Here is a 17,354-nt window from a genome sequence, read left to right on the forward strand (position 1 = left end):
CTCATTTGAAAGACTGTGCTTTGAGATGAGTATTCTAGGGTTCTCTGCCCACACAGGACTGCCTAGAGAAGTATTTCCCCACATTCAGCCATCCAGGAACTCAGAGGCTAAATAAAGCCATGCATGCTTCAAAGGGTCTAATTAATGCTTGAGCTGGTGGCAGACCTTGGTATCATTTACACGCTGATAGTTTTGCAGGCATACAAGAATACAAAAATCATTAGGTCATGGAGGCTTCTACCTATATTTCAAAAGATCAGTGCCACAGAGCCTCAATGCAGCATGAGCCAAGCTCAATCTGCCTTAGCAAGAATCTGTCCACCAGATCTGAAATGTATGGTTGTGATTCTGTTGGAGTCAAAACAGACCATTGACTCCCGGGCTGAGTCCACAACAGTCAGTCATGAATTTACTGCAGACATTAGATAGCAAACACCTAGTATACAGAACAGTACACAGTAACCAGAATAAGAGATGAACACAAAGAGAATTGTAATACTAATTAAAGAACTGACTAGGCTAGGGATACAGCTTAGAGGTAGAGTACTTGCCTAATAAACAAAATACTAGGTTCAATATCCAGACAATTCACCTACACAGTCAACAATGAAACATGGGAAACTCTAGCTTTAAGACCATGCTGAGGAAAGGGACATCAAAAGGCACTAACACAAAGCTACAGCTGAGGTCAGCTCAATGGGAGAATATTCACCTAGAGTGCACAAGAACCTGGATTCCGTCCACAGCAGGACAGGTACGCACACAAACACCTGTGTCAAGCTCCTCAGTATACCTACTTCTGCTTGAGAGCCTGACTCCGGCTCTTCTGGCGATGCGAGGCTGTTGCAAAATCCACAAAAATTCCACAAACAGGGGTTCTGGAGATGGAATCATTTGCATCTGCATAGGGGAAAAAAGGCTGTTGTGACAATGAAACAGTTCCTTCAAGTAAAAAAAAAAAAGGTAAAACAATTATAGTCATATATAAAATCACACTCAATAATTTTTTACTTGAAATTGATAAATCACACCAGTAAGAGTTTTAGAAATATTTACAAATGTATGTATAAAATATAGTTTTCTGTTCCTATCCTACATAGTCTGAAAAAAAATAAGATATACAGTAAACTCTCAATTGTGGTTTCACTTTCTAAGTCTCCATTTACCTACAGTCAATTGTGGTCTCAACATTATTAACTGAGTAATTCCAAAACCAGCAGCTGTAAGCACTCCCTTGCTTGTTGTTCTGGGTAGCTTGACGAACTCTCACAATGCATTGTCTAGAATGTGACCGGTCCTTCCGTTCGGTATAGGCAGGCTGTAGATGCTCCCTGCCCCCAACTCAGTCACAGTTATCAGATCAGCTCCCTTGGCATCACACTGCTAACACTCAGGGAACCCTGAAAGATGCCCTAAAAGGACAAGAATAGCAATATGGATTTACCAAAAAGGAACCACTAGGACCTTCCTCAAGGGCAACCATGTAGCATAGCAAATGAAGTCACTTACCAACAAGCCTGACCACCTGAGTTGATCCCCAGAACCCACAAGATGGAAGGAGAGAACCAACTCTAGAAAGCTGTCCTCTGACCCCAACATAAACACCATCACAAGCACATGCTGTCTCACACACACATACACACAAGCAAATAAATTTTCAAAAGAGCTTCCTTAAAATAAAAAGGTGAATGTCCTCAATTTAAGGAAAGAAAAAAACACCAAGGTTGCTAAGTTCAACAGTAAAATCAAATCCTCCATCCATGAAAATATGAATAAGAAATTCATGCTACATGTGTTGCAGCATCTTAACCTGCAGAAGTTTCCACACCAGTACATGGTGTAAGCCTAATTAAGAGGGACGAGGCACTAGACTTGTATTGGAGAACACGAACAGAAATGTGTTCAAGCTGACGGCAAACTGTTGTATCAGAAAGCACTTGAGGACTAGAGATCATTCAGTGCTCCAGCCCTTGCTGCTCTTGGTGAAGATCTGGGTTTGGGTCCCAGCTCTCAACTGTCCATAATCCCAGTTTCAGAGGATCTGATGCCCTCTTTGGACCTCTGCATGTATGATGTGTATGCACATATGCAGGACACTCATAAAATAAAAACAAACCAACCCTTCAGAAAGCACTTGGTCTATGAAGGCCTCAGCAAGGGTCCCCCTCGCCTGCAGGTGAAGAAGCTGGTTAGGAAGAAGGACACCACCTGAAGCAAGTCTTCAACTGCAATGAAACCAGGCTCTTCTGAAAGATGCCAGATGGAAACTACATTCACAAAACTGTGATGATGCAGATATATGCCTGCAATCCTAGCACTCAGAAGGCTGATGCAGGAAAATTAAGAGCTGAAGACAAGCCTGGGCTATACAAGGAGATTACCAAAGAAACAAAAGCCAACAAAAATGTGCAAAAGAAGGAAGCAGGGCTTAAAACATGAAGCCATGGATCAATCTGGCTCTACACGAAGTGCCCTAACAGGGTACATGACAAAATCAGGTGCAGTGTGCAGAGCCAGGAGTTCACATTCACGAAAGCAAAGCACTTGGACATGTTCCACCAACTTAGTCAAAGAGTGTTAGTGACAGCCATTTTGTTTATAGAATGATTCCACCAATGCTTTATCTCAGAAGTGCGGGGGAAAAAAAACTTGGAAGGAAAAGGGTTGGTATTTAAAGCCCTACTAACAATAACAGCACACCTGACCACCAGAATCTGTCGACAAAATGAAAACCTCAAGGTTGTATTTTTATACCAAATACACCACACTGCTTTAGGCCCTTCGGATGACAGCTCTGTGCTTGACAAGACCACATATGCCTGTCCTGCATATGATTATAATTGACATAGGTCCTGATGGGGACACAGTGTGGTGTTGGGAATCATTAAATTGATGCAATAACATACAACACTGCAATCAGTTAAAACCGGAGATTGCTAGAAGGACTGATGGAGTGGTACCAAGAGCCACTGGGAAGTCACAGACATCATTCAGGACAAGCCAAGCTGAGGAACAGGATTTTAAGCTCTCAGTGAAAAGGTAGAAGAAAATACTGAAGGCCATCGAAGAATATCAGCAAATGAGATTCTGGAAGAACCTGTGAACCACCTACAGAGCATAGAAAGATGAAGATGAAATACAACCAGCAAGGTGGACATTACCAAAACTGATCAACACTGCTGTAACATTTTCAATTGCACAGATACTAAAACACAAAATTGTGGACCATGACTCACATAAAACCCAGCATGAAAATCACCCTCAGGATCACCAAAGGATGACCTCAGCAGCAACATTCTAATGTGGTAGGAGGAAATGCTACTTCCCATTAAAATGCTCTTCCAAAAACGTTTACACAACTGAGACTCCTCGCCATTGACACTGTTGGCTCCTGATCCACAACCACTGGTCATCAAGACCCAACGATCTGGAGTCATCCAAAGATCCTCCTTCTGACATACTATTGTCAGGTAAGTAGTAGTCTAGATATGTCCCAGTACCCATGTCACTCATCTCAATTTAGATAATCACTCCATCACCTCCTATCAACACAAGGTGGGTAAGTAGAGGATCATAAAATATTTGACTGAAAGAAGCCCACATTCACCTGGCTTTGGTTACAACAGACTGCTGTACTGTTCTTCTATCGTTCACCTCTCACTATACCTAATTCACAAACTAAACTTAATCATGAGGATGTATGGAGAAGAGAAAATACAGTATCTACTGAGCTTGGAATACCTGCAGTGATAAGACTGTTTGGGGGAATGTGTGTGTGTGTGTGTGTGTGTGTGTGTGTGTGTGTGTGTGTGTGTGTGTGTGTGTGTGGTGTCCACAGATGACAAAAATGATATGCTAAAGTTAAGAATAAGAAAATTATATCCTTCATCAGAACACTGAAATTTCAAAAGACATGATGTCCACATTAGTGGGCTGACAGAAAAGGCTCATATTGTGAAAAACAACCCCTTAGTCTATCTTTTATGATGGAAACAATCACCCACAATCCACCACTTTCTTCTAAGGGTTCCTAAATTTCTCTGCTATCAACATGTTTATTTTAATTGTATATTAATCTGTCTCCTCAATCCTCTTGGACATGTATTTGCACTTAACAAGAGTTTAAGACACAGACCCATCTTGTGGTTTATACACCTTCAGAGGCCTTTCGTGTACATAATCTCACTAATCCTCAAAGCATAGGGCCAATGATGTAGACGGTGTGGTTCTGGAGGAGAACATGTATCTGGTCCACACCAAAGTACAAGTTTTGGCACTAATGGGGTAGGTCATGCTGTGAACATCAGTATGCCAAAGCTCCAACCCAACCTTGAGAAAATAGCTGTCCCAGCTTCTAAAATGAGGAAACCTGTCTCTGTCTTTAAAGTCACAGATGCCACCTCTGGACCCTTCAGCACTGGGCACTCATCCACCAACAGAGATATGCCTTTTGGAGTTGTCAAAACGTGCTCGTTTCAGCAGCACACATACCAAAATTGGAGTTGTCAAAACTCTTTCAGACACTATGGTTGACATCGGTGCACTGAAAAAAAGTATTTATCAGCTTCCTATAGCCACAAAAATAAATGGTAAGATGAGAAGTTTATAAGCAAATAAACCCCAGGAGGAAGAATGTTCTCCTAAACCAACCCTATGACAGCTGTGGTGAGCCAAACGGGTACAGTATGCTACCACAAACTGTATGTTGTATGTTATTAACTTATTTAATTATCAATCTAGAGGAGGTCTTACCCTTACAGAAACTGAAAATCAGAGATGTTAACTAACTGTCTACCCTAGCTAGCATTTACTGTCAACATGACACAGCCTAGAATCACCTAAAAAAAAATCATAATTAAGTCATTGTATCAGGTTGGTCTGTGGACGTGTCTGTAAAGGCTGGCTTGAAGGCTGGCTTGACTACGTTAACCAATGTAGGAGAGCTCTGCCCACTATGGACGACACCATCCCCAAGCCAGTAGTCCTGGGCTAGCTAAGCATGAGCTGGCGAATGAGTCAGACAGCAAGCCAACAAGCAACATTCTTCCAGGGTTTCTGCTGCAAGCTCCTGCTTGGGTTCCGGCCTTGACTTCCTTTAGTGATGGACTGTGACCTGAAAGTGTATACCAAATAAATCATTTCCTCCCCTTTTGCTTATGGTCTCAGTATCTTATCACAACAACAGAAAGGAAACTAAAATACTGCTCAAGCTCACGCAGCTAGCTGATATTAAAAGTCGAGATTGAAACCCTCAAACAGTACAAGACCGAGCACTGTTAAACCTCTTCTGAGTTCCACCTACAGCACAGAACATGACTTTGTCGTGGTAATCACCCTCCACTCTGTCCCCTTGTACTAGTTTAATGCTGAGAGAGCTAAAACCAAAGTTCCTATTTTCTAGGGAATAATGTGTGTGAGAGCGAACAATTAATCTTATCAAGTAGGCTAAGGAAGAGATCATGCCCAGCAAAAATGTATGAAATGAAAAGGTTATTCATGGATTCATTACATAGATCTAGGTACACTGCCTCTCCATCATGAGTCCATGGTACCAATACCTGGGCAACAGCCAGTCCACACAGTAAAAAGGCTGGGTTCTTTCTTCTGCCAAGCCCATTCAGCCCTGGCCTTCATGTTTCTAGCTCTCAATTTACAGAGCACTAAGTATCCATACTGCCCAACAGTTTGTAGTCACACAATGTGATTGCTGATTACTCTTCCAGACTTCCATTTGCATTATTACACTGTAGTAATAACTAATTGCTATTAGCTTTATCCATTGCAGACTACAAGATTATTTAGTCTGATAAGTCTAATATTTTCCCATTTGTGCTATTTCAAAAGAAAATATTTCATTAAATGTCATAACTCTTCCTTTAAGTGATTTAAACTATTTACTCTCATTCTCATAACTTATCATGCCCAGATGTCAAGAATTTTCAGAAAATAGAATTCAAATTTCATAAAGGAAATTCCTCAGGAAAAAGTTCAGTAGGCAGTACGCTTCCTGACATGCTGAGTGCCATCCTGAGCCTAACAGTCACTTCATGGGGCTCTCCTCTGTTCTGTAGGATGTTCCTGGGCTTCTGTGGGGCTAGCCAGGCCTGCCACCTGCCCCATGGAGCTCTTCTGCTGACACATAGCCCAATCCTCCTGACAACAATGTGACCGCTGCTTGGTGAGAATTCAAGGAGGACATTACCAAAGGGAATAAGAACACACGCCTACAGCCTGCACAAGAGGCTAACAGCGCAGGCAATATGCATAGATGTACACGGGGAACAGCAACTTGCTATGGAATATCCCTTTGTACACTGTGAAGATTTGTCGCTGTGATTGGTTTAATAAACAAGCTGACTGGCCAATAGCTGAAGAGGATAAAGTTAGGTGGGAAAGTCAAACTAAGAATGATAGGATGAGGAAGGGTGCAGTCTAGAGTTGCCAGCCAGATGCAGAAGGAGCAGGAAATGAACGTACCATGCTAATAAAGGTACTATCACGTGGCAGAGAGTAAATAAGAAATATGGGTTAACTTAAAATGTAAGAGCTAGTTAGTAATAAGCCCAAGCTACTGGCTGAGCATTTATAATTTATATTAAATCTCTGAGTCAGTTATTTGGGAAGCAGCTGCCAGTTATTTGGGAGCAGGCGGTTGGGACAGGAAAACTTCACCAACAGTGACTGACAGTTCATAGCCACCCTTAACACACATGACTTGTGCCATAGGTGGAGCTCAGGGAGGCACACAGCGTAGGATTACTTGATGTATCAAGTATAACATCTGCCCACCTTGTGGGACTTTTCAGCAAATGTCTACATAGCGTCTGGAACGTGTTTCCCGGTTTTAAGTGTCCCTGTGCATACCTGCCCAGGACTCCTTCTCATACTCCATTCGACCTTGCTTCTGAAACAGTTTCAAAGATAACTCTCCAACCCTTTCATTCTCTGCACTGATTGCCTTTTGAATTTCTTGTATCTCCCTTTTCTGGGCTGGAGGAAGTTCTTCGGCTTTTTCTCTAGAGTCATGCTCATTATTGCTGTCATCATCTCCTTCACAAACCTCAAAGTCATCTTCGTAATCCTATAAACAATAATAAGGATTTGGGCACCCTTAAAGCAATTGAATTAATACTCACATACAACAAAACATCACAATTTATATTTTAAAATAAGCAAAACCCTTATTATGGCTAAGGGAGATTTTACAATGCACTGATTTTAATGTTGCTGGATTGTAAATTTGCAATATACTGCTGCCTTTGTTCTTCTGAAAACTAACCACATAATATAGAACCATGTACACTAAGAAATGTTAATAATGTATAAACCTTGTGTTAAGGTTGTGAAGGATTGTGCATACATATAGTGAGACATGCACACACATGTAAGTGTTTGAATGTAGCACACTTACAATGGGGTTAAACTATAAAACTCTTTAATTACCAAACACGGTGAGGACAAGCACTTGTGGGAACATAGTAAGCTTTGCACAGGTAATAACCAGATCTACATAAAAACTTAACAGACATGGACTAGAGAGATAAGGCCTACTAAATTATTACACATGCACCAGGCAGTGGTGGTGTACACCTTTAATGCCAGCACTTGGGAGGCAGAGGCAGGTAAACTCTGAGTTCAGGGCCAGCCTGGTCTACAGAGCAAGTTCCAGGATAGCCAGGACTACATAGAGAATCCCTGTCTTGAAAAAAAAAATTACTACACATGCACTAATTTTTAAGAATACATTGTTAAGGGCTGGAGAGATGGCTCAGAGGTTAAGAGCACTGACTGCTCTTCCAGAGGTCCTGAGTTCAATTCCCAGCAACCACATGGTGGCTCACAACCATCTGTAATGAGATCTGGTGCCCTCTTCTGGCCTGCAGACATACATGCTGTATACATAATAAATAAATAAATCTTTAAAAAAAAAAAAAAAAAAAAGAATACATTGTTAAACTGAGAAAAAATTAAATTTTATACATACTTCAAAATCATCTTCAAAATTGGCCAGATATTCCTCAGTCCCAGTAGCCTCTAAATCAAGGTCTTCCTTTTCAGGTTCCTAGAAGCAAAAGTCAAACATGAAACAAAAAATTCAATCATAAATTTAACTACTGCAAATAGGCTGGAAACCCATGTTTTCTAGGGTTTGTATGGTGCTGCTGATTTAAAAGTATTTATAAACATAACAACTTAGAATTATTGTCAGAGATACCCTTGTAAGAACATACTATACACATTAAAAAACTAAAAGGACTTTAAGCTTTTACCATAAACAAATGATAAATGTTTGAGGGATGTTTATTCTACAGTGACTATTATATAATAAACATGTGACCAGGTACAGGACGAGTGTTTAAGTTCTGTAGAAACAGAGCAGCTCAAAGTATGTATCTGAGAACAAAAGTGGCCACAGAGGGTCCCAGAAAACACGGACTAGAATGATGAAGTAAATGCATATGGGAGGAAACTAGAGTCTATACAATCAGCAGCTACACAGTTTTATTCGTTTTTGTAAACTGTTTATCAATTCTGGTTCAAATTGAACAAGTAACTTGATCACTTTCTCCTTTAAAAGTAATAGCTACCTTTCTAATGTTAAATTTCAAGTTTTAATGACAGATTTTTAATTTTCTGTTAAACGTACATTAACAGCTGGTTGTGATGGCAAACACCAGTAAGCTATGCTGATTGGAAGACAAAGGCAGGCCAGGTGGTAGTGGCACACACCTTTGATCCCAGCACTCAAGAGGCAGAGGTAGGTGGATCTCTGTGAGTTCAAGGCCAAACGGCTCTACAGAGCTAGTTCTAGGACAGGCTCCAAAGCTACAGAGAAACCCTGTCTTTTAAAAAAAGAAGGAGGAGGAGGAGGAGGAGGACAGGAAGGAGGATCACTCGAGCTCCAGACCAGCCTGCACAACACAGCGAGACCTCACATCTGGCGGGGTGGGGGGCAGTACACTCACCACATATCTAAAAGATTTGAGTTCATACTTTTTAAAAGATTAATAATCTCCCTCTATTGATTAGATTACAAAGTATTGACTTAAGTCACATTTTCATATGTCATAACCATTTTGATGGTTAACTACGTCAACTTGATTACGTAGAGAAGTTCCTACAGTATTTACAAAGCACACTCTGACTGTGTCATGAAAATGTGTCCAGAGAGTTCAGCTCAACCAGGGAAAGGCCCACCTAATGTGGGTGGCCGCGTCGCATACTCTGGAGGCCTGAAAAGCTGCAGCACAGGCTGTTCTCTCCCCACCACGCTGAATCTCTGAAAACACGAGACAAAATAAACCATCCTCCCTTCACCGGTTTGTCAGGTGTTTCGTTCCAGAGACCAAACCTAACAGGATATCAGACTGCAGATCCTAACATTACCAGGCTACACTGAGCAACGCTTGCTACACGGTGGCCTCAGGACGACATAAAGGCGGTGGCCGGGGAAATGGTACCTTGGCTTCCCTCTTCTTGTGCTCTTCCTTGGCAGACCTCTCTTTTTTGTCTGAGTGACTTCGGCGCCTCTCCTCGTCATGATGAAGCCCTTCCTTGTGCCGCTTCTCTCGGTGTCTCTCCTCCGTCTCCCTGTCAGAGAGCGAGTTCCCCTTCTCTTTCGAGTGTTTCTCCCTCTTCTCCCTTGTGCTGCTTCTGTCCCGGTGCTTCCTCTCTCGATCTGCATCTTTTGCCTTCCTGTGCTTCTTCTCACTCTCCTCTTTGTACAGCCAGTAGTTGAGAGGGTTCTCTTTGCTGTCTCCATACTGCAGCTTGGAAACCAACAGTGAAATCATGAGCAAAGGGGTCACAAGCACTGTCTGTGTGTATTATGGTAAAAGAAGCAGAAAAAAAAATCACACAGCTAGCACTGTTCTGTATCCCTAAAATCCTCAATCCGCTGTCCCAGAAGGAAAGCAATCCTCATCACACCAACAACAAGCACTGCAAAGCAACATCATCTAAGCCTAGAAGCCCTCTCTGACATTCAAAATGCAAAACTCCCCATGATGATGGTCTGGGCACCCCCGTGTTAAGGCTTGGTCTCCAGGGTGTCACTGCTGGGAGGTACCATGGACCTGCAGGAGGTGCAGCCACGTGAAAGGCTGAGGGGCTCTGGGCCTCATCTCTTCCTATCCCTCCCTCCTGCTCTCTGTTCCCTGATTTGGGATGTGAGTAGCTTTGCCCCACCATGCTGTCCTACAACTATATACTGATTTCCTTGGATATACTACTATAGCCACAGAAAACTAGTGCAGACACACAGCAAAGCAAACAGAATCTGCCTTCTTTCTTGCTCCACCACATTCTTAATTTGTCCTTCACCTTTAGCTCCACAGTCCTGTAGTCCCTGCTGCAAAGTCTCCATGACTTCTGTAGAAAGGCAGTCCCTGTGGAGAACACCTGCACCAGGCTGCTGCTGCTCCATGCAGTGACACAGTGTGCCACCTTCCCTTAACTGTCCCTCATTCCCACCCAGACAAGGAGCTATCATTTAGTCAGGTCTTTATCCCAACACCACCACCAAAGTTCAGTGAGTCACTCCTGACGGCAGTTATTACGATGGTATCCTAACTCTGATTCCATCTCAGAGCCTTCACGGCAGACCCTGAGCAAGCCTGACTCGATCCAGCCCCGCCAAGGGTCACTACGCTCACACTCCTATGTCACGCCTTCGTTCTCTATGTTCCTTTCACCAACTGGGGGACACTTGAGAGTCTCCATAAGCTCCTTCCTCAGTTCTCCTAAGTTCTAGTCACCCTGTGTATCTCTACTAGGAGAGGATTTCTAGAGAAATTAGGCTGCTCTGTCTGAGCTCCTCAGCCTTAAAGGCAGGTCAGTACCTGAGATCACTTGTCAAAACAAACTATGGGAATTAAAAAGCTAAGCCTAAAGGACCTTTATAGACCCACAACAAAACCCAGACAACTATTTACATCACTGTGGAGTAGGAAAACAGTTTGTGAAGCATTCTGTCTGCCAAAGGACAGAACTTGTCTATGTCATAATTTGCAGTTACTTATAAGATTTCTCAAATCAAATTTTTTTTAAAAAATAGCGTCATAAGTGCACACAAAGAGTTAAGCTTTTAAAGTACGCCCAAGACTTGCCACTAGAAAGTGTTACACAAGTAGTAATTAATGGAAGGGTGGTTAACGTCCACAAGAAAACACCCACATCGGGCACTGGAGGAATCCCTTCTACGGCGATACTTTATTTGTGCTGAAATGTGATTTTATTTGTATGTTAATAAATAAAGTTGCCTGGAGATCAGAGGTCAAAGAGAGCCATAAACAGAATCAGGCGGTGGTAGCACACACCCTTAATCTGATCACATGGCAGGCAGAGTCTCTGTGTGGTCAAGGACACAGCCAAGCATGGTGACACGAACCTTTAATCCCAGTACCAACCATAGAGACCTGGAGGTCTGTATAGACAGGCAATGACAAGGAAGTCATGTGGTTCGGTTCAGAGCCAATGAGAAAGTAGGACAGAAAGGCAATAAAAACACAAGTCAGACAGGAAGACGCTCTCTCTGGGGAAGCTACTGCTAATGGTAAGCTAAATCGTGGCTCTTGCTCTGATCTCTTTGGCTATTAACTCTGTATTTGGCTCTGTGTTTCTTATATAATAAGACTGTTTAGAATTTCGTCTACACCCTTCCAATGTTCTTCAGCCCAGGATTAAAAAAGAAAAAAGTGGTATCCTGGCTAATTTTATATCCACTTGATCCAAGGTGGAGTCATCTAAAAGGAGGGAATCTCAACTGAGAAAATGCCTCCATAAGATCTGACTATAAGACATTTTCTTATTAGTGACTGATGGAAGAGGGCCCAGTCCATTGTGGGTGGTGACATCCCTGCACTGGCGGTCCTGGGTTCTATAAGAAGGCAGGCTGAGCAAGCCCTGAGTACTAAGCCAATAAGCAGCACCCCTCCAATGCCTCTGCATCAAGTTCCTGCCTCCAGGTTCCAGGCCTGTTTGAGTTCCTGTCCTGAATTCCTTTGCTGACGAACTACATGTGGAAGTGTAAGCCAGGTAAACCCTTTCCTCCCCACGTTGCTTTTGGTCATGGTGTTTCATCACAGCAACAGTCACCCTAACTAAGACAAAACATCTTAGGTGATAGACATGCCAATCACCCTATTATGGAGATTAAACACTGTATGTACATATTGAAATGTCACACTATCCCCTATAAATATGTACAATTATTAGATGTCAATTAGAAGTTGAAAATGTATTTTAAAAAAGAAAATGACAGAAGTTTCATTCCCTTCTTAATCAGATTACCACAACGTTCCCAAATGCTCTGCCGGCCAGATGGAAAGCCTGTGCTCAGGCTCCGCCCTGTGTACCTTTCTTTCTCGATATCTTCTTTCTCTGTCTTCATCTCCTCGTTCAGAATCTTCATCTCTCCTTTCTCTCTCCTCAATTCGTACTTTACTTGCTAAAAAAAAAACAACAGCGTATTTTTAATATTCCCAAACTTTACCTTATCAAAAGGCCACCTGATAATGCTACTGTACACTTCACGATTGTACATATGTTCATTAATTTGCATTTTAACATTCTTCAACTAAGACATGTTCTCAAAACTCAAGAGTAACAAGTGCTAGTATCTAAACGTAAAGTAGAAGCTGAATATGGCAGGCTAGGAACAGATACAATTCTTCTCCTCTCCCGATTTGTTATTGAGACAAGCTGGCTTCCCTGGACCCAGTCTGTGTTCCCCTGGAAGTGGGGAGGGGCCTCAGAAACAGCACATGAAAGGGAGCTGAAGCGCATTAGGCACTGGAAGTGGGGAAACAGGGCTCCGCACAACCTGCAAGCGAAGCCACAGGTGAGGCTCATGAATCGCCCAGGTATTGCTAATGTCCAGAGGGCTACCCAATACAGAAAAACCAGCTATCACTGAGAAGCAACATTAGCTTACAACTAAGAAAATCCAAAGGGCAGCGGGGCTTTAGCTCAGTGGTAGAGTCCTTGCCTACCACGTACAACAGCCTTTGGTTTGATCCCTAAATCCCCAACACTGCAATAAAACTAACATTTTTGGTGGAATATATTTATTAAAGTACTTTCTTTTTGCTTATCCACAGAGACTAAGATTTATTGAGATAATAAATCAAGAAAAGAGTTTCAAAAGTAAAAACACTAGTAAATACTATGAAAATGATTCCCTGCTGACTGAATTTAAAAAAAAAGTCATAGTAACAAACAGAGAATAGGAACCGGCAACTTCAGGTCTAAAGCTAAAGCATCCATGAAAACCTGACAGAAAATCAATGATGAACTGAAAGGGGAAATGCTTCAAACAGTGAAAACTTTTAAACAAAATATAGGCCAAGAAAGGGGCTTAGCGAGTAAAAACACTGGCCAATCAAGTCTGAAAACCCCCAGAACCCATGTAAAAGCCGGATGCAGTTGCACACAGCTGTAATACCAGAATTCCTATAGCAGGATGGGAGGTAGAGAGAGGAGAACCAGCCAGAACCTCTCAGGTAGGCTAGCCTGAAGTATATCATGTGCAGAAAGAGACCCTGTTTTCCTGCCTGGCCCACAGTCAGGACAAATCTCTCTCACCTGCCAGTCCCACAGCCGCTCAGACCCAACCAAGTAAACACAGAGACTGATATTGGTTACAAACTGTATGGCCGTGGCAGGCTTCTTGCTAACTGTTCTTATATCTTAAATTAATCCATTTCTATAAATCTATACCTTGCCACATGGCTTGTGGCTTACCAGCATCTTCACATGCTGTTTCTCATCATGGCGGCCGGCAGTGTCTCAGATTCAGCCTTCCACTTCCCAGCTTTATTCTCCTCCTTGTCCTGCCTATACTTCCTGCCTAGCCAATGGCCAATCAGTGTTTTATTTATTGACTAGTCAGCAACACATTTGCCATACAGAACATCCCACAGCAAGACCCCATCTCAGCAACGTGGAAGGCATGCACACAGTCAGTCAATAAATCAATGGAGTGAAATAAATACAGCTAACTAACAAGCAGCTAGGGTGAATCCCTAATACAGAGACGCACCTGTGTGGACCTTCTTTTCCACTCTCTCCAGCATCTGCCGGCCACGCGCCTCTCGCCCCAGGAGGTCATGGTAGGCAACAGTCTGCCTGAGCTCTTCTTTCCTGGCTCTTCTGTCTCTCTCTCTCTCTCTGTCTTTGCCTCGACTGTGCGGCTTCTCTGTGTCCTGCTCTCGATGTTTCTCTCTCAGCTTGTCTTTCTCACGGTCTTTCACCTCTTTCCTCCTCTCCTTGTGCCTCTCCCGGTCTCTCTCCCCACGAGGGTGTTCTGTGGAGGTGTGAAGGTCTCTCTCAGCCATCTTCTCCTTGTATCGGGCCTCTCGGTCTGGATCCCTGCTCTTGTGTTCTCTGTATTCCAAAAGGCCCAGTTCTGACTCCTTGTGCAACTTCTTTTCTCTGAGTTTCTTTTCTTCCTTGGGACTACCTGATTGTACAGCCTAAAACAACACAAGGAAGATCTTCCTTGACCATGAAAGTACATGTGCATTGACTTCCACTATCTGGACAGAAAGACGCATCTAAAACACTTTTTAAAAATCACTGGCCGCAGCTGTTTTCTCAGTCCAGCAAGATGGGAGATGGAGCTGAATGAATATTCTTAAAATACTAACTGGAGTCCTACTTAACACTTCTACAAATATGCTAACTAGCAATCACCCCATGTATCAGAGATGTTCATGTTTATTGACAAATTAAACATGAAATGCCATCAGTAAAATACAACCTATAGTAGAAAGAGATAATTAAGTTGTGTTTTAAAGTTGTTGAGGCAAAAGAATACAGCCAGCTGGACATGGTGCACACGCCTTTAATCACAGCACTCAAGAGGCAGAAGCAAGTGGATCTCTGGGAATTTGAGGCCAATCTAGTTTGTATAAGTTCCTGGCCAGGCAGGGCTACATAGTGAGACCCTGTGTCAACAACAACAACAGCAAAGCCAGACATGGGTGGCACATGTAATCCCGACACTCAGGAGAATGGGACAGGAAGATCACAGCCACTTCTATTCAAAGCCAGCCTGGACTACAGAGTGAGACCCTGTTTAAAATTAATTAATTAATAGAGCCTCTATTATAAAACTTTCAGAAGGACTAAATCTCAATCACAAAACTCAAGCTGGTGGGGCTACCAGACTGGACTAACAAACAGAACACCTCAGACCCAGAGCAGGACCATAACCCATAATAGTTCCAGAAGTATTAAACACCTGGCTTCATCTTTTAGTCAAAAAGGCCTCTGAAATGAACTCCTTATAACCAAAGCTATGCAAGGTTGTAAGCCTGGTCACACTGTCCAGAAGCCCATGAAGGTTCCATGTGAATCCCAAATAAGTCTTTAAAATATATTACCTTAAGGTGTCTTCTGAGTTCATCTGCTTTCCAAGTATCATCTTTGGTTTTTCTCTAAAAAGCAAAGCACAAAGTTGGAATTATCAAGTCAGGCATGGTGCACATAGCCACATCCTAGCACTCAGGAAGCTGAGGCAGGAAGAGTCAAAGTTCCAAACCATCTTAGGCTATATAAGGAGATTCTAGGTGAAAAAAATTAAAATAACAAATTTTTTGTTTTCATTATGCTATTTGTATCAAAAATAATTAACTAGAAAATACTTGCTCTCCTACTGAAATGAAAGATGATCCAATAGAGGCCAAGAATGGGGCCACACCTGGAACCGCAGAACCTACATGGCCAAGGCAGGAGGATGGAGAGTTTGAGACCAGCCTCAGATACATCTATCTCAAAAGAAAACAAAAAAAGATACAAATATAGATTTGTTTAAATTATTCACTAGTCTAAAGTGATCCATAATTATTACAGGACACATTCATTTAGCTACTTAAAAAAATACTAAATTGTATCAAATAAAAGAGGAAACATTAAGATGGCAGATAAAGATCAGATCTAGAAAGCACTTTGTGAGCACATGTCAGACATGGTCTAGGAAGATGGCTCAGCAGTTAAGAGCATTGGCTGTTTTCTAGAGAACCTGTGTTCAAGCCCCAGCACCCACACAGCAGCTCACAACTGTCTGTGACTCCAGTTCCAGATGATCTCACTCCATCTTCTGGCCTCCTAAGAAAACAGCAAGTTTATGGACATACAGGCAGGCAAAACATCCATACATATAATTTCTTTATTTTATTTCTTTTTTTTTTTTTTTTTTGGTTTTTCGAGACAGGGTTTCTCTGTAGCTTTGGAGTCTGTCCTGGACTAGCTCTGTAGACCAGGCTGGCCTTGAACTCACAGAGATCCACCTGCCTCTGCCTCCCAAGTGCTGGGATTACAGGCGTGCGCCACCACCGCCTGGCATAATTTCTTAATTTAAACCAAAAAAAATGCCAGAAAACATTTTTCTGATAGGCCACAATAAACTCTCTCATCCCAAATACTGAGCACAGGGCTGAGTCAGGGATTTCTGTTCCTTCTACTGTGGTTGGCCCATCATAGGCCAGAAGGATGTGGTGTGACTACCAGGGAATGTGGCTCCCACTTGGCCTTCTTTGGGCTACCTAGTACAGGAGCTCAGCTGTAAAGAAGGAAAGTAGCATTATAGAAGAAAGGCCATATGTATATGTTCCAATTTAGGCATAGCAGAGGCCCCACAGCATCAGCTCAGAGGCCAGAATGTGAGAGGATCCACCCAATGAGTCACCATGTACAAGCCCCAAACCTGCATCGCCTATTTGAGACCCCAGACGTTAGAGGAGCAGAATGAGGCCATCAGAGTTGTGTGTGTTCTCCAACTCCAAATCCACAGACTATGGGAGCAAAATAAATAAAGGTCACTAATGTTCTAACAATCACATTTAAGGTGATTGTGTGTGTGTCTACAAAAATAGAAAACAGTAGGTAAGAATAGATAGACAAAATTTTCATTTATCATTTAATGTACATCTGGTGCTATGCTGAGTCAAAGACACTATTTGAATCTCATAAACTTGTCAAGAAAAGTAGTGGGGACTAGAGAAGTGGCTCAACAGGTAAAGGATTTGCCTCAAAAGTGGGGGGAACTGCCAGGCATGGTGGCACAAGGCCAGCCTGGTCTACAGAGCAAGTTCCAGGGTAGCCAAGGCTACATAGAGAAACCCTGTCTCAAGCAAAACAAAACAAAAGTATAAGGAACTAAGCCCTTATTCTCAGAACTCATGTTTAAAAGCCTGATAGAGCCCTCCGCCCGGCTCACCTCCATTCCCTAGGGCTTCAGCCTCTTGGTGAAGAACTACTGTCCCCTTAGATCTTCCCAAAAAAAGAAACTGCCCACAACACATAATAATCAAAACACTAAATGTACAGAACAAAGAATGAATATTAAATGT

General features: G+C 42.5%; 1 protein-coding gene across 8 annotated transcripts in view; it reads right to left on the minus strand.

Moving 5' to 3' along the window:
* The window catches only part of Dync2i1 (dynein 2 intermediate chain 1), a 120,714-nt gene that overhangs the window by 100,751 nt on the left and 2,609 nt on the right, over positions 1-17,354 (minus strand). For 6 of the 8 annotated variants that reach the window (XM_052739173.1, XM_052739174.1, XM_052739172.1 and 3 more), the window contains 7 exons: positions 15,387-15,440; positions 14,042-14,474; positions 12,357-12,448; positions 9,462-9,770; positions 7,985-8,062; positions 6,865-7,081; positions 798-900 (listed from right to left, as the gene is read on the minus strand). In XM_052739173.1, coding sequence (XP_052595133.1) covers positions 798-900; positions 6,865-7,081; positions 7,985-8,062; positions 9,462-9,770; positions 12,357-12,448; positions 14,042-14,474; positions 15,387-15,440 — 1,286 coding nt within the window. Of the gene's footprint in view, positions 1-712; positions 901-6,864; positions 7,082-7,984; positions 8,063-9,461; positions 9,771-12,356; positions 12,449-14,041; positions 14,475-15,386; positions 15,441-17,354 lie in introns of those variants that run through there. The other 2 variants (XM_052739170.1, XM_052739177.1) reach the window with 2 other exon arrangements.

The sequence above is a fragment of the Peromyscus californicus genome, unplaced genomic scaffold, assembly GCF_007827085.1.
Source record: "Peromyscus californicus insignis strain IS unplaced genomic scaffold, ASM782708v3 Scaffold_15__1_contigs__length_86483966, whole genome shotgun sequence".
Taxonomy (NCBI): domain Eukaryota; kingdom Metazoa; phylum Chordata; class Mammalia; order Rodentia; family Cricetidae; genus Peromyscus; species Peromyscus californicus.